Genomic DNA, 22,688 nt, shown 5'->3' with positions numbered 1-22,688 from the left:
AGTGTCTGAACGTCAAAACAAAGCAGTTCTGAAGGCTATTTAGCGGTAGCAGTACCTGACTTCTGGAGATTAGAGGTTTGACTCATACAGTACAGGTCCATCTGGCCACCAGAACCTGAAAGGAGCTCTTTACAAACAACACAGCCAAGTAGTGGAATAGTGGGAGTGATTCAGAAACACCTGGCTGGTTTCCCTTGAGGTTTTCGGAGGATGAATTGGTTAAGAAGGACTTGGTCAACTGGACACTATCAGGCAACTAGACAAGTCTAGAACATTGGCGGGGCGGGAGCAGGGTGGGGGGGAAATCAGAGAGATGGTGTCCCAGAAAATAATCCTTCCTCCTGTCAGTAGAGGAGGGTTAGAAATAAATAGGCACACTTACATACATGCTCCCCATGAGGTCAAGGCATCTCTTTTTTGAGGTCGATAGTACATGTGAATGATCCAGATTGCTTGTTATAAAGGACTGTCATTTTTTTTCATTCAACATCTTCTACAAAAAGAAAAAGCATAACCTAATCCTAAATTGAATCACATCAAATGTCAAAGGGCTAAATAAAAAATAAAAGTTATAATAGGAACAGGTAATGCGAATATTGATTCTGACATTCACTCCCAGGGTAGATCTTCCTACATGGAGTAAGCCTGTTTCTAAATCCTAAAAATGGGGAACAAGAGCATTCCACAGAATTGTTGTAAACAAGAAATAGTATAAATAGAATTGCTGTGTGCACAGAAGATAGCCAACCAATGTTGACTTGTACTATTTTCAGTTTCCATCAAGGAAAAGGAAGACTAGAATACTGGGTCACATCCATAGCATCGCTCCTCCAGAATCTTCCTGGCCAAATATAATGCCAGTTGTCAGTGCGATAGCTGGGTTCAGGGCAGCTTGCATCTGGTGCTCAATCTTCTCTCTTCCCCTCCTGCAGCCAGCTCCTCCCTGAAGAAGCGATTCAAGCGGCGGGAGATCGAGGCCATCCAGTGCGAGGTGCGCAAGATGTGCAACTACACGAAGATCCTGTCCACCAAGAAGAACCTGGACCACGTGAACAAGATCCTGAAGGCCAAGCGGCTGCAGAGACAATCAAAGACAGGCAACAACTTCGTCAAGAAGAGGAGAGGGCGTCCCCGAAAGCAGCCCACCCAGTTCGATGAGGACTCCAGAGACCAAATGCCGGTGCTGGAAAAATGCATCGACCTTCCCAGCAAGAGGGGGCAGAAGCCGAGCCTGAGCCCGCTCGTCTTGGAGCCGGCCGCCACCCAAGACACCATCATGGCCACCATCGAGGCGGTCATCCACATGGCCCGGGAGACGCCGCCCCTGCCCCCGCCCCCGCCACCGCCCCTCCCGCCCCCGCCGCCGCCGCCGCCGCCCCCGCCCCCACCCCTGCCCAAGACCCCCAGAGGAGGAGGGAAGAGGAAACACAAACCTCAGCCTCCTGCCCAGCCCCCGCAGCAGCCGCCCCCGCAGCAGCCCCTGCCCCAGGAAGAGGAGGTGAAGGCCAAAAGGCAGAGGAAATCCCGAGGGAGTGAGAGCGATGGCCTTCCCTAGGGTGGGTCTGGGCGTCTGAACCTGGGGCTGGGGGAACTGACACTTGGAAGTGCAGTGAGCCGGGGTGGGGGCGGAATCCCACGCTGCAGGGACACCGATGCCCTTCTCTCCAGAAGCTGGGCAGGCAGAATCGCGCCCGATGACGGGGTTGAGCCATCCGTAGCTCTTGGGAAAGCAAAGCAGGGGGACGCCTTCAACAGAAGCTGGTCTGTGCTTTACAGCAGTTCCAAACCAAGCGGCACTTCAGTATGGCTAGATCCTTTGCAGGCGAGAAGACCCATCGAGGAGGAGAAAGCCGGTGGTGGTGCTCTTTGACAGCCACCGGGCCTCCTGCATCCAAGGTGCGCCTTTGATTCCATTGCATTTGCTGGCCAGGAAAATTGAAAGGGAAGCACCCTCAATTAGGAAACATTCCAAGGGGAGAAAAGCTGCAAATTTCTCAACTGGCTTTGTTGTAACCCATTTCCATTTAATTGGTTTTTACTTTTATTTTGGTTTTTCCAAGCTTGGCTAGGCTTTGGGGCACCAACATCATCTTCAGGTGACCTGAATCTTTCCATTAACCATACAGTTTCTCAGATGGATTCGTCATCAGAAGGTGGAATTCTAGTGATAGGCAACCTTAGACATGGATTCATATTCTTCTGTATGCCTCTGCTATATCACACACTGATACTTAGCATAGTCTGTTCCTACCTTTCCTTTGCCCATTGTACTTCCATATACCTTTTCATTAACTTACTTGCTGCCTTCTTTTCCTTGGTACACACCTAAATAATGTAAACTTTATGTGTGTTGTAATGTTCACCCTTGGCATGCTGTCCCAAGGAACTTGGCTTCGAATCCCAATCGTTGTGAAACAGATACTCAGTATTGATAGAGCCTTTTTAATAAGTGATTTAGAGCAGCCAAGGATATGTTGGCCGGGGTGTCAATCAGGTTATTTTTATACTTAAAACATATCAGCAGAGAATAGGCAGAACAGAACGGTTTTAATAACCCACAGCAAATGGAATAACTGACAAATCACCAAAAATTGAAACCCCAGACCCACCAGAAAGACAAATGTCTGGCAATGCCTTGGTATGTGAACCTTCATACAAGTAGCTATCATAGATTGTTGGAAAAAAAAAAAAAAAAAGAAACAAAAAGACAATAGAATAAGTCCATTATCTCTTGATAATTGTTTGTTAAAAGCAAATGGGAGTAAGTGTTCTTATCTGAAAAAAAAAAAAAAAAAGAAAGAAAAGAAAATGCTCAAAGGGTATCACCACTCCAATTGTATCAAGCCACCTTGGACAAAGTATCCAAATTGTGGTTGCCTTAATAAACTAAAACATTTTTGTACATAATGTAATTATAAATCTATCAGTCTGCATGGATGCAAACTGTGTGTGACAAATCGTCTTTTAAATGGTCAATTTCAACTGTACATTTCTCATCCAAGTTGTACTCTAGCCATTGGTTTAGCGTGGACAAATATTCCATCTCTATCACCCATTTCCACAGCTCAAGTAAAACATGTTAAGAAGACTCAGAATGAATATGAAGTTATTCCATTGCCGTAGATGTTTTCTAAAAGTCAGATGTGGAAATTTCAAATAAGTATTTTCAATTTTCTCCCTTCCTCCTCCCCTTACCTTCCCCAAGACATCAAACACCTGGCATGGTAGATTATAAAAAGAGAGACACTGAGAGACAGAATTCAATTTTCTAATGGGAATTAGAATATCTGGTTTACCTCCAAATTAAGTTTCTTTACAGGAAGTTGGGACTGGCTGGAAATTGTATTATCACTTCAAAACACAACACTGTTTCCTTAGAGAGAGATGGATTTTTGCTGGGAACACAGGAGAATAAGGGATGGGGTATCTATGGGAGTAAATTTAAAAATCCCAAGTTAATATGCTTGCCAACATCACTGCTCTGTCATGGCACCAACAATGGTTGAAATTACCCACAGAGTCATCCTATTCTGCACTGTCACCTTGGACTTAACATCATTTGCTACCCACTAGGTCAGTCACATTTAATCCTAGCAATATGTAAGTTTAAAGGAATGCATCCTCCTGTACTTTAAAGCTTATATCATAGATACTCCGTTTGTGACCTAGGTGCACCTTTGGCATTTCACAGAAGTTGAACAGCAAAATCAAACCAGCCACTTTCAATCTGTCATTCCCAAGCCATGTCTGAGTGGTTCCAAAGTCACCGGAGAGGAAGATTTAAATTAGCCCCGTTCACCCCACCATGGCTATGAAAGAGCAACCATTTTCATTCCAATTAAACCATAAAGGGGTTTCTCTCCTGCCAGACTTTGAAAATCATTTCCTTCATTCTTTCTTTTGCCCTTCTTCCTTCTGGTGTTGTACCATTTACCCAAACAGGTCTGTGAGTAGACTCAGTCTTCCTGCAGAAGAGAATGAGCTGGCACTCTCTAAGCTTCTTAAAGAAGGACCCAAACTCTAATTGACATTAACTTCTAGTTGGAGAGAAATGTCAAATAACTTAAGGATACATTAGAATTTCCAAACCAGCGTAAGGTATTCCAGGGGGGATATAGCAGGGTTGTAACTACATAAATTCAGTTCTACAGTTGCCATGTGACTTAAATGCAAATCCTCTACATTTATGACCCTAAGAATAGATTAGAAAACCACAGAGGACCCAAACTGAGACATGCTAAATAGCCATTGGAAGGTGGAAGCCAGTCTCTCTCCCCTGCCCAGCTCCCCGCTCAGTATCATGTTACTTTTTTTTTTTTTCTTATACTTTCCATTAACTTAACTCATCTCATTGGTACAACCATTTTCTTATTTTCTAAGTAACCCCTTTCCATTAGTCTCTCCTCTCCTGTCCTGGCTCAACACTGGGCCAGCCTAGTTTCACCTCATTGGATGCAGAACCAGGATGAGAACTCAGCAATCTTGACCCGGACTGAGGAGTCTCTAGCCAGCCAACACTGCCTTCTGGAGGCTGCATTTTTATTTAGAGAAGATGTCATTTGGTATGCATGGGACTCCATAAACACCTCCAGCAATTATTTCATAAAGAAATCTCTTGGTTCTTTGTTTTTGTTTTTATGGAATACTTTCCTTCAGCAAGCAGGCATGAACCCACTTACAGGGAATCTGATTAGAGGTGAGCAAAGGATGAAATCGAGATGTAAAAGCCTCTCCTTGAAGGTGATGATGGGTCTCTGATCCACTTCCTAAGTGGCTGAGGAGCCACTTGCTTTTCAACCCCTCATCTCATGTGAAAGAGAAGTTTAACTTTCTCTAATAGCATGGCTCTGGCTACAACCCAAGGAAGACAGGTCAAAAGAAAGGAGAGCATGTCAGGAGCTGGTTTGTGACTTGGCAGGACCGGGACTCAACAGCCACTGACAGCCCAGAGTAGGTGACTAAGGGCTGACAGAGGATTAGCATGTTAACTTGGCTGCTGTTCGGAGTGGGAGGCCATGTTGGATGGCAGTCGGAATTTGTGTTCTGCACAGGGCTGGCTCTATAAATATGATAAGCAAGTGGTGACAGAATTATAGTATAAGGTGATGTACTACATGCACATCATAAAGGATTTGGTTTTAGTACTTTAGTAGAAAATCCCACTCCTACAGCTTATTACCCAACAATATTCAGATAATGAGTTTTTGGAGAATATTTTTTCCCTACCACTAGGAAGATTTACCTGGGAACTGTCTAAAGTCTATACATATATTTCCAAAGCCTTTAAATGCCAACTGTAGCATGGAGAGAGACGGGGTGGCAGAAGCCGAAATGCCTCAAAAGCCATTTAAGTGTTACATTGCAGGATTTTCAGTCTTCTCATTATGTAAAAGTAGATAAATATAGACATTATTCTCAACACTACCCTATAGTATCACAATGGTCCAAATGCCAGAGCTTACAGATAATGTCATCACAGTGCCTAGAAACTCGAACTGTAATATACCGTAGCATTTTCTTGGTGTTTTTTAAAGTTTCTTTCCACAATACAAGGCTCCCTCTGCCTCTTGTTTCTTGGAGAGTTTGCCCCACTAATGAGTCTTCCTTCTGGTGGGACTCAGTCATTTGGGGAACAGTCTTAGAAGCACATATCAACCAAGGAAGAAACTTCCTGGATATCTATTGCCCACTTCCCCAGGTATAATAAACACTAAAGGGGGGAAAAATTGAAAAGAGCTGCCACTGGTCAACACAGAAGGGCAGTTCCAACCTAGGTTGGTGTCTTTCTTTTTCTTCCTTTTTTAAAAAATCTATTTCTTAAATAATAATAAATGCACATGATGTGTTAAATATGTATATATATATTTCAAAAGAAAAAATGGGGCACAAGATTGTCTTACAAGTCGTGCTGGCTAATTTTTAGTTTGTATTCATAAGTGGTTTTTAAAAGCCTTTTTTAAAGTGTAATTTGCATGTTCTACTTTGATTGTATGTAAACATATTTTAGAACAAAAAATGTATTTGTATTTTATTGAATATAGAGGCAAGAAAATTGTACATTGTTTGAAATGTTCTTTTTGTAACAGTTTTTATTCATAAAGCATTTTTGTACATTTAAAATGAACACGGACTTGCTGTTATTTGAGGCGTAGATACATCTGGCATGCTTTACTGTCATGCTCCTCCATGGTCTTAGATGTTGGGTTTTAAACATTTTTTCTAAAAGAAAGCTCAGTCTTTTTCGCTACCAGATCAGGTTAGCACAGTATAGAGCACTTAACTATTAAAAAAAAAAAAAAAGTTAATCCTATTCATATGTTATTCATTGTGTGAAATTAAAGACATTCAATTCAGTCTAACATGAGTTGTGAATTCTTTTGTTTTATTTTCCATCTGGTTCACATCACTAAGGAGTTTAATAGTATTTGGGGGGTCTTTGCTCACACCAACTGGATATAGAATCATTGAGAAAATTCTAACCAAACTTCTGCCTTTTGTAGAAATCTGGGAAGTACATCTTGGGCAAGATTTGAGTCTGATTTACTGGGTTACTGTTCAGAATATGTTACACCTGGATGTAAAGCCAAGGGCTAGATTCAAAGAACCAGTCAGACCTCTGCTGAAAGCAATCAAAGTATGTTGGATAATGTTGGAGACCCATCCTGTCCTAAATTTTTACAACATTATGGATGGGGATTAAGCTTTCTTACTAAATATCCCATGATGTCAGATATCTCAAGGATAGATCCCCGGCTGGATTTAAAGTTTGGAGTGATAGGAAAGGGCACTTAATCAACCGTAGACAGTTATGGATCACCTAGCCAAAGTCTACCAGTCTGAACAAGACCCTGAGGACAAGGGCCAGGAGTAAGAAGTCCTTGCTCTGGAGGAATGTACAAGGCCTGTGTTTGAAAAATGAGCTAGCAGTTCCAAATGTGGCAAGTGGTAAGAGTGATGGGGCCTCCGAAAAAGCGAGGAGCCCCCACGCTGGCACTTTCTTCTCTTCCCACTCTGTTCCAGTTTTGCTTTTAGAGTCAAGTTGGTTTATAAAGCCCTTTTAAAGTATAATTTGCACATTGTACATTGAGAATATGTAAACATACATATATTTATGTATTTTTCACTCTCTTTCTTTATGCAGTCTTCCAGAGCACTCCTTTCAAAATCCAACAAGGTATGTAGGAAGTGTCAGGAGCAGCTCTCATCCCTATCAATCCGTCCCGCCGTGACATTTATTAGGACTTTCGGTATGTGGAGCACCCACAGTGGAATAACGAAGTCTGGTGGAATGAATGGAAGTCTTCAGGAGTAGATTATTAGGGAAGCCTCAGGATGGTCAGAGCACTAGTGCTTTGGGTAGCCTCCTGAGACTCAGAGAATTTAGTCAGCACTTCTAACAAAGTAGAATTTGCCCTCTTTTCCCTCTTTGCCAACTATCTTGCACTGAACCAGGAAAATTTAAAGCATTATATAGTCCTCTTTCTAACTCGGGTTCATTAGGCTGGTGGTATTTCTGAAATCAGCAATGACTTCCCAGAGTGTCCCTAATCTCTTCCCGCCAGCAGGGACAAAGCAGTTGCCTTGGAATGGATTGGCCCATCTTTGGGGGTTTTAATCAGCCCACAGAATAGCAATGTGCTGACAATGATTCTTGGGAAAGTCAGATGTGTTCACACGTGGGGCTGGTATGAACCTCAGTCTACAAATAGATGGGTGGAAGGAATATACATTTTTAAATTTCTCTGCAGCTCAACATTATTAATTTTTAAGCCCCCATTCCACCAGCATAGCAGAACCTTAGTTACAGACCTAAGGGTCCCTCTTCTAACCTAGAGGGAAAGAAAGGAACGGTCGCTATGAAAACCTTGCTCCAACTTCCTTCCAAATTGTTTCTCTGTGCCCCAAGTTCTTTCTATTTTCCTAGTTTCCAGGCATTTGAAACTGAAAAGCCAGGGGAAAAAGTCTTTTTAATTTTGGTCTCCCCTTTGCTTTCTGCTGTCAGATACATGCCCTGAGGGAATGAGCACAAACCAGCCTAGTTGCCTGTATGGGGGGAGGACACCAGTAGCAGAGCGAGGATATTGGAAATCAGTTACGACTTCAAAAAATTTAACCTGTCACACACGTGATCGGGAGTGAGGACAATGGGATAGGAAAAGCTAAAGGATTTGCCCAAGGTCATAGAAAGCTCTTTATAGGTCATATGAGATAATGACTGGGTGTGAAAGGGATTGAGAAGGAGGCAGACAGTGGTGTGCACCTCCATTGTTACTACTAATGCTTTCACTTTTATGGGAAAAGCCCGTATCTGGGGTTTTAATTGTTAGGCGGTGGTGGTGGTACACTTCCCTAAAGTGTCACAACGGCTTTTGTTTACAGAATTAATTAAAGAGAAGACTAGTTCAAAGTGTAATTGACATTTATATATGCTAAAATTGGAAAGTAACAAATTAGAAATAGTAAAACCTCAAAAGAGTTAGAAATCACACATATTCTTTTCATTATTAAGCTTGATATTTTAAAATGTAATTCTGTTTTTAGTGAATAGAGCAGTAACATAAGAGTCAAGAGACCTGGGATGTATTTCTGCTTGGTCACTAAGGAATTTTATGCCCAGGTGCAAAACTTATTGGCATTTCACTTGCTTACTCTCAAATGGGAGGTTAAACTATCAAGGACATCTGCAGTGCCTTCCAAGTCTAAAGTCTCCAATGCTGTCATTTTGTGCCTTCCAAACAGCTCCCACCTTTATTTTCCATTTTTACCCCCACCATTGTGTAATGGTCATATGTCGGGGTCATCACCTCAACATAGTCTATTCTAGGCTAATCTGATTGAAGGGCATGAGGTATCAAAGAAATTAGTGGGAAAAAAAAGTAGAATCATGAGGACATATAATCACGTTTTTTTCTTCCTTTCTTCCGTAATTCCTTCCCTATACACAGTGCCAAGCATCAAAAATGTAAGGATGAGCAAGGAAGACAAGGTCTCGCTGAGCTTTATTTAAGCAAATCCTGATCGTGAACTTCCTGCTCCCATTCTCTGCCTGTCCAACTTCTCGACTTTTTATTTATTTTTATTCCTTTCTAATTTAAATTCAAGTTAGTTAACATACGGTATAGTCTTGGCTTCAGGAGTAGAACCCAGTGATTCATCTCTTTCCTTGTCTTTTAAAGTTCAATTGAAACCACACCTCCTCTGGGAAGTCTCATGGCCACAACCCACAAACTGTAAAACCACTCTTTGGGTTACTGTTCTTAATAATATCGAATGTGACAGAGTATAATCCTCAGCCAGGGCTGCCATGTCAGGTTGGGCAGGTTGTTCCCTGCACAAGCAGACCTGGCTGAGAAAGGAAGTGGGGGCTGAAATCCATCCTGCACATTCCTTGTCAAGCTGTGCACCCTCGGTGTGGCATCTGCACCCCAGATCGACATCTCCTCATTCTCACAAAAGTGATTTTGTGAAAACAAAAACTTAAAAAGAAATTCGAGCTCTGTATATCTCTGGAAGGTAGACATGATCTCTGTTGCTCCTTCTCAGACCATCTATGCTGCCCTTGCCCCTGAGACCCCCAAGACCAGTCTCCCACGATTTCCCCCTGTACTCCAGAAGACCCCAAATCCATCCCCAAACTAAACAATTGGAAGAAAACAGTGAAACCAGACGTGATGGTTAATTTTATGTGTCAGCTTGACTGGCCACAGCTTGACTGGCCTAGATGAAACATTGTTTTCCAGTGTGTCTATGAGGGTGTTTCCAGGTGAGATTAGTGTTTGAATCAGTCGACTGAGTTAAGTGGATGGCCCTCCCAGGTGTGGGTGGGCCTCATCCGGTGCCTCCAGGGCCTGAATAGAACAAGAGGGGGAGGAGGAAGGGGGAATTCACCTCTTTTTTTCCTGACTCACTGCCGAGATGAACACCTCAGTGCATATCTTCTGCGGTCAGAGGATGGGGATGCACACCACCAGCTGCCCTGGTTCTCAGGCCTTCGAATGTGGACTGCATTATACCACTGGCTCTCCTGGGCCTCCACCTTGCAGACAGCAGACTGTGGGACTCCCCTGCCTCCATTACCATGTAAGCCAATTCCTATAATAAATCAATTTCTCTCTCTCTCTCTCCCTGTGTCTATATATAAATATAATCTCCTATCGGTTCTATTCCTCCTGTGCAGAACCCTGACTAATATACCAGACAACAGCTTTGTGCAAACATGTCAGGTGGTTTCCGAGTCACATCCCCATGAATATAATTTGCTAAACTAGTAGACGTCTGATGTCTCAGAAGGTTTCTAATATGCCAAAGACTTTTGGAACTTTTATTTGGAAAGAATTTTAGATTCAGGGGAGGATGCTCAGAAATATGTCCGGTGCAACCCACCCCCCACCCCACATGAACATGCCATGTAGCCCCAGTTCAATAACAAAGCCAGGAAACTAACATTGGCACAATTAGCAGAGCTCATTCAGATGTCACCAATTATGCACGAACTCGCGTGTGCTTGTGTGCGCGCACAGATCTCTGCAGTGTTATCACATGTACAGCCCTGCGTAACCACCCCCACATTCAGTCAGTAGCACCATCACCACAAAGATTTCCCTCTGCTAACCACTCCCTCCCTCACCATCCTAATCCCTGGCAACCACTAATGTGTGCTCCATCTCGATAATTTTCTTCTTTCAAGAATGTTACATAAATGGAATCGTGCAATATGTGGCCTTTTTAAAATAAAGTCTATTTTTAGAACAGCTTTAGATTTACAAAAAGTTGTGAAGATAGTACAGAGTTCCCATAAACCCTGTAACAAGGCCAATTTCCTTATTATTAATATCTTACATTATGGTATGGCATCTATGTCATAGTTAATAAAACAAATTATTACACTATTATTGACTATGTATTATTCAGATGTCTTTAGATTTTAGCGAATGTCCATTTTTATGTTCTGGAATCCCTTCCAGAATACCACATCACATTTAGTCATGTCTCTTTAGGCTCCTCTTAGCTGGGACAGTTTCTCAGACTTTCCTTGTTTTTAATAACCTTGACCATTTTGAGGAGTATTGGCCATGTATGTCCCTCAGTTGGGTTTGTCTGATGTCATTTCTCATTAGACTGGGATCATAAGTTTTTGACAAGATGATCACAGATGTAAAGTGTACATACTATCAAGACTTATCCCTGCTGAGTTTAACCTTGACCACCTGGCTGAGGAAGTATTGGTCCAGTTTCCCCACTGTTTTTCACACTTTGTTCTTTGGAAGGAATTCACTACATAGAACCCACATTTAAGATACAGAGAGTTATGGGGACTTTTGCCTGGTTTAGTTGGTAGAACATGTGACTCTTGATCTCAGGGTAATGAGCTGGAGCCCTACACTGGGTGTGGAGCCTACTTTAAAATGGACAAAAAAAAAAAAGAAATGAAGAATTATGCTTCTCTCCTTCAGGGCTGGGTATCTACATATATTATTTGAAATTCTTATGCACAGAGGAGAGAGTTTTTTATACTTTTTATTCTGAGATAATTTTAGTCCTGGGCACGCAGGTGGCTCGGTTGGTTGAGTGTCCAACTTCTGCTCAGGTCATGATCTCCCAGTTTGTGGGTTCGAGCCCCATGTCGGGCTCTGTGCTGACAACTCAAAGCCTGGAGCCTGCCTTGGATTCTATGTCTCCCTCTCTCTCTGCCCCTACCCCTCTCGCATTCTGCCTCTCTCTTTCAAAAATGAATAAACATTAACAAAATAAAAAATAAAAAGAAATAATTCAGGCTTACAGAAAAGTTGCTAAAACTGTACAGGATTCTATTTAATGCCTCCACTCAGCTTCCCCTAATGTTAATATCTTACATAGCCATAGTATAATTATCAAAATTAAGAAATTAACTTTTAAATAGTATTATTAGCTGAAATAGACTTGAGATTTCATCAGTTTTTCCGAAAATGTCCTTTAAAATCTTTAAAAAAATTTTAATTGTGGTAAAATACACATAACATTTATCATTTTAACCATTTTTTAAAATAATTTTTTAATGTTTATTTATTTTTGAGAGAGAGAGAGAGAGAGAGAGCAGCAGCAGCAGAGAGAGGGGGAGACGCATAATCTGAAGCAGTCTCCAGGCTCTGAGCTGTTAGCACAGAGCCCGACTCGAGACATGGGGCTTGAGCTCACAAACCAGGAGATCGTGACCTGAGCTGAAGTTGGACACTTAACAGATTGAGCCACCCAGGTGCCCCTCAACCATTTTTAACTGCACACTTCAGTAGTGTTACGTATATTCACACTGTTGTGCAAATAATCTCTAAAACTTTTTTCATCTTGCAAAAATGAAACTCTGTACCCATTAAACAACTCTCCATTCTCCCTACCCCCCAGCCCGTGACAACCACCCTTCTACCTTCTGTTTCTCTGCGTCTGACTACTCTAGATATCTCTTATAGGTGGAATCATACTGAATTTGTCTTTTATACCCATTTATTCAGTTACTCAGTGATTTATTTCTATTGATATGGACTCATGGATATTGACTTTACATTCTGGGTTATATTCTAATACCACCATTTTTTGTTGTTGTTGCTTACATTATTAGAATCATAACCATTGGGAGTTCTTTCAATTGGCTCCTATATTCCTTTGAATTATCCCCATCATTACGTGTGCACAATTTTTTTTTTTTTTGTGGGGGTTGGCAGCACTATTTTATCTTCTGGCATTATAAGATGCTCCAGGCTCATCTTGTGTATTTCCTATGCCAGTCCTAGAATTAATCTTTTCTCTAAGGATCTAAGCTCCTTTTATTAAAGAATGGTATTAGAAGCCAAGATATCGGCACTAGGTTTGCATATTGCTATTGGTGTGTCATAACTTCTTGGGCCTCTTATCTGGCAAAACAAAGAAATCTATATGTGTATACCAACCAGTGTATGTAGACTATGTATAAATATTTTTATATGCAACCATCTGCATTAAGCAAAACATGAGTCTAAACCGGTATCTCTAAGTCTAATATGTCACCACAGAAGCATTCTAGTTTTCTTCCCTTGTTCATCTCTACCCTTCTACTCCAACAGTGAAAAACCTGGTTCATGTTATGTGCCATTCATTTACTCTTCTGTTTAACTCCAGTACACCAGTATCAAAGTGGTTGACTTACACCTATCCTTTAAAACTGGCTTTTTGTCTTCCACATAGCATAATTTTTTTGAGATTTGTCCAAGTTGTGTGTTTTAGTAGTGGGTTTCATCTCATTGCTGAGTAGTATTCTATTGCATGGATATACTGGGTTTTTCAACTATTCACCCATTGAAGGATGTTTGGGTAGTTTCTAATTTGGATCTATTATAAATAAATTTGCTATCAACATTGATATATAAATAACTAGGTGAAAATACACTTTAATTTATCTGGGAAAATTGCCCCAAGCATCAATTGCTGGATATGTGGTAAATCCATTTTTAGGGTTTTTTTTTTTTTAATTTTTAACTTTATTTATTTATTGGAGAGAGAGAGAGAGAGAGAAAAAAAAATACATGCAAGCAGCTGAGGGGCAGAGAAAGAGTGAGAGAGAATCCCAGGCAGACTCTGTGCTGATGCAGGACTAGAACTCAGGAACATGGGATTATGACCTGGGCCAAAAAATCAAGTCGGATGCTTAACTGACTGAGCCACCCAGGTACCCTCCATTTTTAGTTTTGAATGGAACAGATACATTGTTTTCTAGAGTGGTTATACCATTTTACATTCCCACCAGCATGTATGAATGATCCAGTTTTTCTGCATCCTCGTAGGCATTCGATGCTTGTTATCACTACCTTCCATTTTAGCCATTCTGACAGGTACATGGTAATAACTCACTGTGGTTTAAATTGAATTTCTATAATGGCGAAAAATGCTGAATGTCTTTTCATGTGTTTGCCAGCTGTATATCCTCTTTAGTGAAATGTCTATGGACGAATTTTTCCCCTTTTCTAATTAGATTTGTTTTAATGCTGAGTTTTGGGAATGTTTTATATATTCTACATATAAGGCTTTATTGAGTATGTGACTTGCAAATATTTTTTTCCTAGTCTGTAATTTGTCTTTTCACTTATATTTAAAGTCTTAAAACATGAGTGCTATTCACATTTTAGCATGAGGAAACAGGCTCAACAAGACAAAGGACTTGTTTTTTAAATACAGAGTTATTAAGGGCATAGCTGGGATTAGAACTTGTACATGCTAACTCTTAGCCAAGTACTTTTCTATAATAGACCATAATCTTGGTGATGTCACACTTGGTAATGTGTTTCCCTTTCTTCATGCCAAAGACTCTTTCAATTAATAATAGACTGTTATTTTGAAAGAAACCTGAGAAAGATTATAGCTCAAGTCCTGCCATTTACAAATGATAAAACTGAGCACAGGGAGATGAAATGAATCAGACGTAGTCACATGTTTACTAATTAATAATGGAACCCAGCCTAGAGCCCAGGACTTGGACTCCCAGTCTGATCTTTTCCCTGTCCTACCATACCTTCCCTTGGTACTCCTCAAGTCTCTCCATTGTTATGTTCACATCTTAAGAGCTTAGGGGGAGGGAAAACAAATGACCTTAGAGCTCAGAAAGGAGCTCTTCACCTGGGATGGGTGAGGGAAAGTGGAGAAGTGTCCTAGAAAATGAATGGCACCAAAGGCAGTGATGTGGGCACATGAGAAGCCTTGGAAGCTTCACCTATGAGAATGCAAGGGGACTGATGGGGCCTGTGAATGTTATCACTGCATCCCCAAATAGATATTTATTTCCCTGAAATATCTGTGACAATCTTAAAAGAGGCTGTTTGTGCCTAATAGTTTATTGTTCTCTTGATTCAAAATACTAAAATATATTTTTCTTAAATAAGTAGATTTTCCTCAGTGCAGCAGTTTATGTGTATATATATTCCATTGCTCTATCACCACCCTCTACCCTCTCACACCCATCTTTTTAAAAAGATTTTGTTAATGTTTATTTACTTTTGAGAGACAGCGACAGAGACAGAATGTGAGCAGGCCAGGGACAGAGAGAGAGGGGGACAGAGAATCCAGAGCAGGCTCTAGGCTCTGAGCTGTCAGCACAGAGCCCGACATAGAGCTCGAACTCACAAACCACGAGATCATGACCTGAGCCAAAGTCGGATGCTTAACCAACTGAGCCACCCAGGCACCCTGTAGGCACACACACACATCTTAATGTAGGCTGGGGTGGAGTAGTGATGACCCAAATAGCTAGGAAAGAGGCTCTGTTTTTCTTTCTGCCAGAGTTAGAGCCTTTGGCTTAGGAGAGTGTCAGTTATACGTTGTGTTCTTGGTGACCAAGGAAATGTACATGATTTGAAATAACCATGAAAACCCCAAAGGCTTTCTAAACACTCTGGGTCCCTGGGGACATTTCATTTTTTAAAAAACTTTGTATTGTAAAATACAACACCAATACAGAAACCACACAAAATATGGTTTCTTGAATCATTGTAAGGTAAATCCTCTATAAGCACCACCCAGGTCAAAAAATAGAAACTATTAGGTTACCCCAGAAGTGCTTCCATGTTCCTCATCCCAACTCAGCCAATTCTTCCTCCAAAATTCTCCGGACTTTTACAGAAATCACTTCAGTGCACTTCTTTATGGTTTATCATCCAAGTGTATATCCCTGGACATGAACAGTTAGTCTTACCCATTTTTTTTTAATTTGGTATGTCTTTTAGGTCTCTTTGAATCCACATGTCTCCCCTTCATCCCTTACTCTTCTTTACATGCTCATGTTGAAGAATTTTGGCTATTTGTCCTGCAGAGATGCCCATGGTGTGGATGCTGCACACTCCAGGTGTACTTCAACATGTTCCTCTGTCTTCAGAGTCCCCTGCAAATTGGCAACTAGATCCAGAGCTGATTCCAGAAATAGGTGGATTCAGGTCTGATCCCTTAGGACAGATTGTAGGTGGAAATGTATCCATTTATCAAGAGGCACATACTGTCTGGTTATCTCTCTGTAATGTTAACAGCTACTGATGCTTGATGCCTGGAGTTTAAATTTTAGGGATTGAAGAGTGGTGACATTTTAATACTGTCATTACTTTTCACTGATTAGTTGGCATGGTTTTATAAAGAGGTGCTTTCCCTTGTCTCCTTTTCAGTTACCTCATGGTACAGTTTATACAAGAAAAGAAAAAAATAAATATTTGAGTCTTCCTTTTATTTTAAGGAAAATGAATTAGTTCTCTACCACCCTCCAAAAGTGACCAACTAATCTTTTTTAATATTATTTTGAACTCAGGGACTTAAACTTATTTAAAGGGTTTCATTCCATTCCAATTATTATCATTATTAAAGCTCAAATTAGCCCATCTGTGGCCAATTGGAGTCTCTTCAAGTTGGCTCCTGAATCCTTTTTTGTATAACCCCAGCAGTTTCATATAACCTAGTAGGCTTTGATAGCTTCTTGGCTATCTGATGTGACAAGATGTTCTAAGCTTATCTTGTAATTTTTTCTGTTCAGGCCTTAAATGGGCCATTTCTCTAGGATCTCTTGTTTTGTCTGGTTTCATTTTTAAGTGGGAAACGGTATTTCAAGACCAAAATATGAGCGCTAGGGATAGATAGATAATCTGAAATAAATTTGAACTGAAAATATCAGTATGAACTTGGTCTTGGCATGTGGTGCGTGTGTGTGTGTGTGTGTGTGTGTGTGTGTGTGGTGTATGTTCATACTGATGCTTCTAAATCAAATTCATTTCAAATTCCTAAATGTGAAGTGGAAGAGATTTTATTAAAACTTATGTCCATGTTTTTCCTTCATATCAAGAATCTTAAGGACATTAAAGGCAAATGAAATAGAATAACCGTAATTATTCATTTTTTTCTACTCCACATCATGTATACAACAAGGTCAGTGGAATAACCTAAAACCATCATCAATATGATTTCTAAAAGGTGGGGGAAAAATAACATGAGCTTTCCTCCTCTCATCTTTATAGCTGTTCTATGTCCACATTATTAGAACATAAGGAGCACATATACTTGCTTCCTTTTGACATACATTTAATCTTAGTTCTAAAAAGTAGCTGACTATTTAGTACTTACCACCAGAACTCAGTCAATATCTCTAGTCATTTTGGTGTCTGAAGCTCAAAATCAAGTAAATTCCTAAGAAAAGGTTCTTGGGAGTATAATTTCCTCAGTTCTTGCAGGTAAATGGATCGATGCCCTTTACACTTGCAAGTCCATTGGTTGTTTATAAAATCCTTGTCTCAAATCTTCTTTCTGTCTTTGAAATAGATCTCCTCTGAAATGAAATGCTGTTTTTGAAAATTATGATCTAATGTTCTTTCCTTGGAAGTCACTTGCTTTTTCTTTTTCCTTAAAATCCAATCGTTTTTCTAGAATATGTTTTGGTGTTTGTCAATATTTTCTTTAAATATGTGACTTAAATTTTTTTTTATGTGACTTAAATTTTTAAAATTTTTCTGAATCATATTTTTTAGTATTTATTCTGTTTCTTTGTTTTTCTTCTTCAGGGACTCCTGTTACCTTCCAGGATTTTCTTTGTGTAGCTCCAATTTTAGTCACAATATCACATACCCTTTTTCTCTCTTGATTTTACTTCTTTTTTATCTAAAATTTGTTTCCTCCACTTAACCTTCAATTTCTCTGCAAGTATTTTTGTTTTGTGTTTATTCACTCTGGTATTCCTTTTGCTTTCATTTTCACTTGTGACATATTTTCATTGATTTCAAATCTGTCCCTGTCACTTCATTTCTGAGATTTTCTAATTCATGCTATTCTTCTTTTGTGTGTTTTAACATTTACTTCATATCTTTTAGTTTATTTTGAAATGGTAGGCTGAAGTATATTTTATTCTACCTCTTAATTCTCTTTTTACTTTAACAGATTTTAAAGGATTTAAAAGTTGATACTTTTCTGTTTCTAATTTTTATTTCAAATTAGTTTTCCTAAACTTTTAGAAAGAGAAAGAGAGGAGGGTGAGGACAGTTTTTCTAATTCCACATCACTCTATCTTCTGTTTCCCTATCATGTTAATAGTGTTGGTTCATGTTCTACGATATTCTGCCCGTTTCCCTCAACCACTCTTCTCTGAACCTTCTTTCTCCATCCTCTTTATTATCCCTATCCTCTCTAGTGTCGTTTTATTTTTTATTTATACATGTTTTCTCTCTCTCTCTTTTTTTCCTCAACTTAGCTAACATAGAGTGTTGTCTTAGCTTCAGGAGTAGAGCCCAGTAATTCATCACTTACATATAACACCTGCATATATTGTATTGCATATGTATTGTAAAATTTTTTTAAAGTAATCTCTATACCCAAGGTGGGGCTCAAACTTACAACCCCAAGATCAAAAGTTGCATGTTCTACCAACTGAGCCAGCCAGGCACCCCTCTAATGTCATTTTAAATGACATAAGGATTTGACATGAGTATATTTACAAGTGTATTCTCGGTGGCCACATGCTAACTACTGGCTAGAATTTAAGGGGCCTATAGGCCATCTGTGCTCACAAGTTAAGGTAGTCTCCACCTTTGTCTATGGATCTGATATGCAAAATGAAAGAAAATGATTGGTCTAGGATACCAGTATTTGAGGAGTTAAAAAGAGAAAAAGAATGTATCTCAGTGAAAATAAGACCCCAGCCTGACCCTAAAGTGAGGATGTAGGCTTCTGGAAAGGGCAAAGAGGCATCCCCTGGCATGTGTCATAAACAGGAGGAAGAAAATATAAGCAAACATGCTGCAGGTTATGTATATGCTATGATCATAGAACAGAGAGATCAAACTGGATGGTGGGGGAAGGCATCACAGAAAAGGAAGAAAGGATCAGTGGGGAATAGAAGTGAATAAATAGGAAAGCATCATAATGTTAAAAAGAAAGAAAATTGGGGCTGAAATTGCTGAGCATTTATGATACATTTTAAAAACAATAAACCAGGATTCAAAATTCCAGAGAGATTGGTTTATGGTTTATGGCCCAAGTCTTATATTTTCATTATGTGCTCCCTTTAATGCTTAGTACTATGCACATAGAATACTCTCAAATTTGCTGATTCAACACAATAATAAATTACCATAGGCCCACTCCATAAAAAAGTCTGTGGGAGCCAATATAAATACAGTGGCCATAACACAGGTGCTGGCCCTCAAGGAAAGTATATCCAATGATGGCTAACATAATTGAGATAAACTATTCACAAACCAGTGTGGCTATGAATTACCATCCCTCAATTAAAACAAAACAAAATAAAACAATACTCTCCTTTTTAATATTTTTAAGAGATGTTCTTTTCAAGAACATCATTTTCAAGGACTTACTTATGTGAAGAAAGCAAGGAGCAAATGACTTTAAACTCACATAGAGGTAAATGTCAGTACTTAAAAAGTGCTATTTTTCTCCATCTTCCTTTCCTTCCTTCCTTTTCTACCACAAGTACAATGCTGCTTCTCCTAGACCAGGAGGTGGCAAACTACAGCCCATGGCCAAATCCTGCCTGCTGCCTGTTTTTGTATGACCTACAAGCTAAGAATGGTTTTTACATTTTCAAATGGTTGGGAAAAAAATTCAAAAGAAGAATAATATTCCATGTCCCATGAAAATTACATGGAATTTAAATTTTAGTGTCTATCTATAAAGTTTTATTTAAACTGAGCTCCACTCATTCATTAACATATTGTCTGTGGCTGCATTCCCACTACCACAGAGCTGAGTACTTACAACAGAGAATATACAGCCCACAAAGCCTGCGATGTTTACTGCCTGACCCTATAAGAAAACGCGTGCTGGCCTCTGGCATGCTAACCTAACTATTGGTCACCAGGAAGTTAAAACACATTGTCTGCACGTGATTCAGCTCATTAGGAACGTTGCCTTGTAGCATTTTACTCAGCTCCAGAGAGGGAACAATAATCTCATCTCATTTTTATAACTTCCTACCCCAGTCACTTTCATCCCATGCTTCAGGGGCCCTTAATCACTGGGGCTTCTAGTTCCTAGATTAGGCTGTATGTACAGGTTTCCCACTATCTGAAAGCAGCACGTTCCTTTCAAACCTTTCATAAGCCAAAACGGCGTAAAGTGAAGAAGCTGCTACCATTAATTTATATGGAAAAATGTTTGAGCATTCCCAGACCCCAAAAATAACCTCTCTTAGGGTTTTCTGATACCTTAGGACACATCTTGCTAATGGATGCACAAAAATCCATTGAGATAAAACATTTGGGCACAGTGTGAAGCTCTGGAGGTTGATGCCAAGATGCTGACTGTGGTTCCTGGGGTGGCTTGCACTGCTCAGGGTTTGCGCTGCCTCTGGAACCATAACTGCTGGCTGCAGAACAAACAGTGAATGCTTGTTTGCATTTCTTTTTTTTTTTTTTTTAAGAAAAGCAAATATCCTCTTCGAATTTCTTTTGGCTAGCAAAAACAGGTACTAATGTAGGTCTTTCATAAAAGTGAAGTGGTATAACACAAACTTTTGAAAAGCAAGAGATAACTATATTTGGAGAGTTCTTACTGGCCCTTTGATACTTCCATTGTGTCTAGGTTTCCAGTCCAGTTAAAGCCTCCTGGCCTCCGGAATTCCTTCCTGTGTTCTACCAGATGATAGCAGGCGCCTCTCTGCCCTTGTGGAGCCTTTAGGCACTAAAGCCAGGTAATCTAGTTCTGATTAATAATTAACTGTCTCTTATTATTTCCACTCTTGGGGTAAGTACTCGTGCCTAAGGTAAACACCTCCTTAGAAGCAACAGCCTCTGTTGAGGATTTTGTTCTATCCCTTCTATCAAATGCTAGTCACAGCCCCTTTGGAGATGATCAATATGTATTTGTTGATTGACTAACTGACCGATTGACTGAGCAGTTGAGCCATTGAGGTGTCAGCCTGGGGTAACAGAGGGATCAGAAAAGCCTTTGTATGAACACTTTGCCTTGGGCAATGTTTGTTTTGTGCTTTTTCTCCCTGGAGTTCTTCTGGGTTTGCTGGATTTGAATAGCATTTGAGAAGGAGAGAAGATGGTGCACGTGAACCAAAGAACTCACTTGCCTCCATCTGCCTTCAATTCTCAGACTGGGGAAACATTTCCAGAAGGCCTGGTGCATGAGAACCTGACGTGGTGACAGAACGTTCTGTCTCCCTCTTATTACATGAGCAGCACACAGAGTTTCTGCAGGCTCATAAATCCTGAGGGCCTTTTCCAGCCGCAGCACTTGGGCCGCTGGCCCCCATTCCAGGAAACAAACACTTTGAAACCCCCATCAAAAGGGAACATTGTGTTTCTGCACATCCAGGCCCACTGTGGGCTGATTTCTCCCAGTGCAGGTAGGCTGGGCCGGCCGGTTAAGTCATATGTGCTTTATGCTTCCTAAGCTCTGGCCTTTTGGAAATCTGCAGAAAAATTCAATGGCCCAACACTGTTCAGTGGTATGTTTGGTGAACTGAAGTATGTATTATGAATTTATTAAGTTAAATTTTCCGGGAGAAAACCCAGGAAAGTGTTTCCCAGGGGCTAACATAAACTGGTGACTCAAGAGAGCAAGTGGGGAAGACCGAGTGCCCAGGGAGGGCCCAGGTCAAACCTGAAGAATCTGTAGTGGGCCCTAGGTGAGCACCTCTCCAGCTGGCTGCTTTGAGGGCTCTCCCCTGGCTGCCAAGGGGAAGAAAGTCTGGTGCACAGCCTGGAGGTGGAGGGAGGGTGAAGGGAGGAGTTAAGTGAAAACTCCCTGGGGTTCTTGTTCTCCTCCCCCACCCCTGCCATCTGTCTCATTCACACACACGCACACACATGCATACACATGTGCACACACCATCAGCCATCAGCATCAGTCTTGCTCAACACTCCTTCACACACTACCCACGCCTGACACCAGGCAGCTCTTTGGTTTTGGTTCTGCCTTCTCTTCTGCTTCTTTTGCCATCAAGATTTGTGGTGTTCCTGGCCACATCTGGAGCATTTAATGTTTGGCTACACATTAAAAAAGACATGTAGCAGACAGAGTATTATATACTGGCTTGAAGGCAGAGTGCTAGATATGAGAACTTGGGCAAGCAATATAGTCAGTTCCCTCTTCTGTAAAATGAGAGACTGTAGTATCGATCTCTCAGTGTTACCATGAGAGTAAAATAAGACAATAGCTGTGAAAATCTTTCATTAACCACAATACAAGTGGAAAACATTATTAGTATGCCTGGCAATATTATGTAAGCTGCTACTGTTAAACTTGCTACCACTATGACTTCTTGTCTTGCTAATACTACCAGTGATTTTCATTGAAGGGCTGGATAACAAGGGTAAAGAATCTGGAAACCACATCATACCTGAGAGGAACAGTTGAATAAACCAGCTGGAGTTGGCACAAGCAGAAATCTCAGTGGGAAAATAACTGTCTTCAAGGATCTGAAGCTTTGCCATGTAGAAAGGGAGGTAACCTTGTTCTGAGTGCCTCCAGTGAAAACTCAAGACAATGGAGAATTAAGAGGAGAAATATTTTATTAAAGGACAAGAAGAATTTACTCTTAATATAATTGTCAAACAATGCAAAATACCACCTTGGGACATGGTGAAGGCATTGTCTTTGGAAATGTTGAGGTGGAAAGAAATGAACATCTCTATGGAAAGACTATTACTTATGCAACAATCTCTCTGGATGGCCCACTGAATGGCAGGCAGTGC

General features: G+C 40.5%; 1 protein-coding gene across 1 annotated transcript in view; it reads left to right on the top strand.

The window, feature by feature from the left end:
- The window catches only part of SETBP1 (SET binding protein 1), a 187,943-nt gene extending 181,584 nt beyond the window's left edge, over window positions 1–6,359 (top strand). The window contains exon 5 of the mRNA XM_032595326.1: window positions 933–6,359. Coding sequence (XP_032451217.1) covers window positions 933–1,555 — 623 coding nt within the window. The 3' untranslated portion in view covers window positions 1,556–6,359. The remainder of the gene's footprint in view (window positions 1–932) is intronic.
- The last annotated feature ends 16,329 nt before the right edge of the window (window positions 6,360–22,688 follow it).

Source organism: Lynx canadensis, chromosome D3 (genome assembly GCF_007474595.2).
Source record: "Lynx canadensis isolate LIC74 chromosome D3, mLynCan4.pri.v2, whole genome shotgun sequence".
NCBI lineage: Eukaryota > Metazoa > Chordata > Mammalia > Carnivora > Felidae > Lynx > Lynx canadensis.
This window is presented reverse-complemented; position numbering and strand designations above follow the sequence as displayed.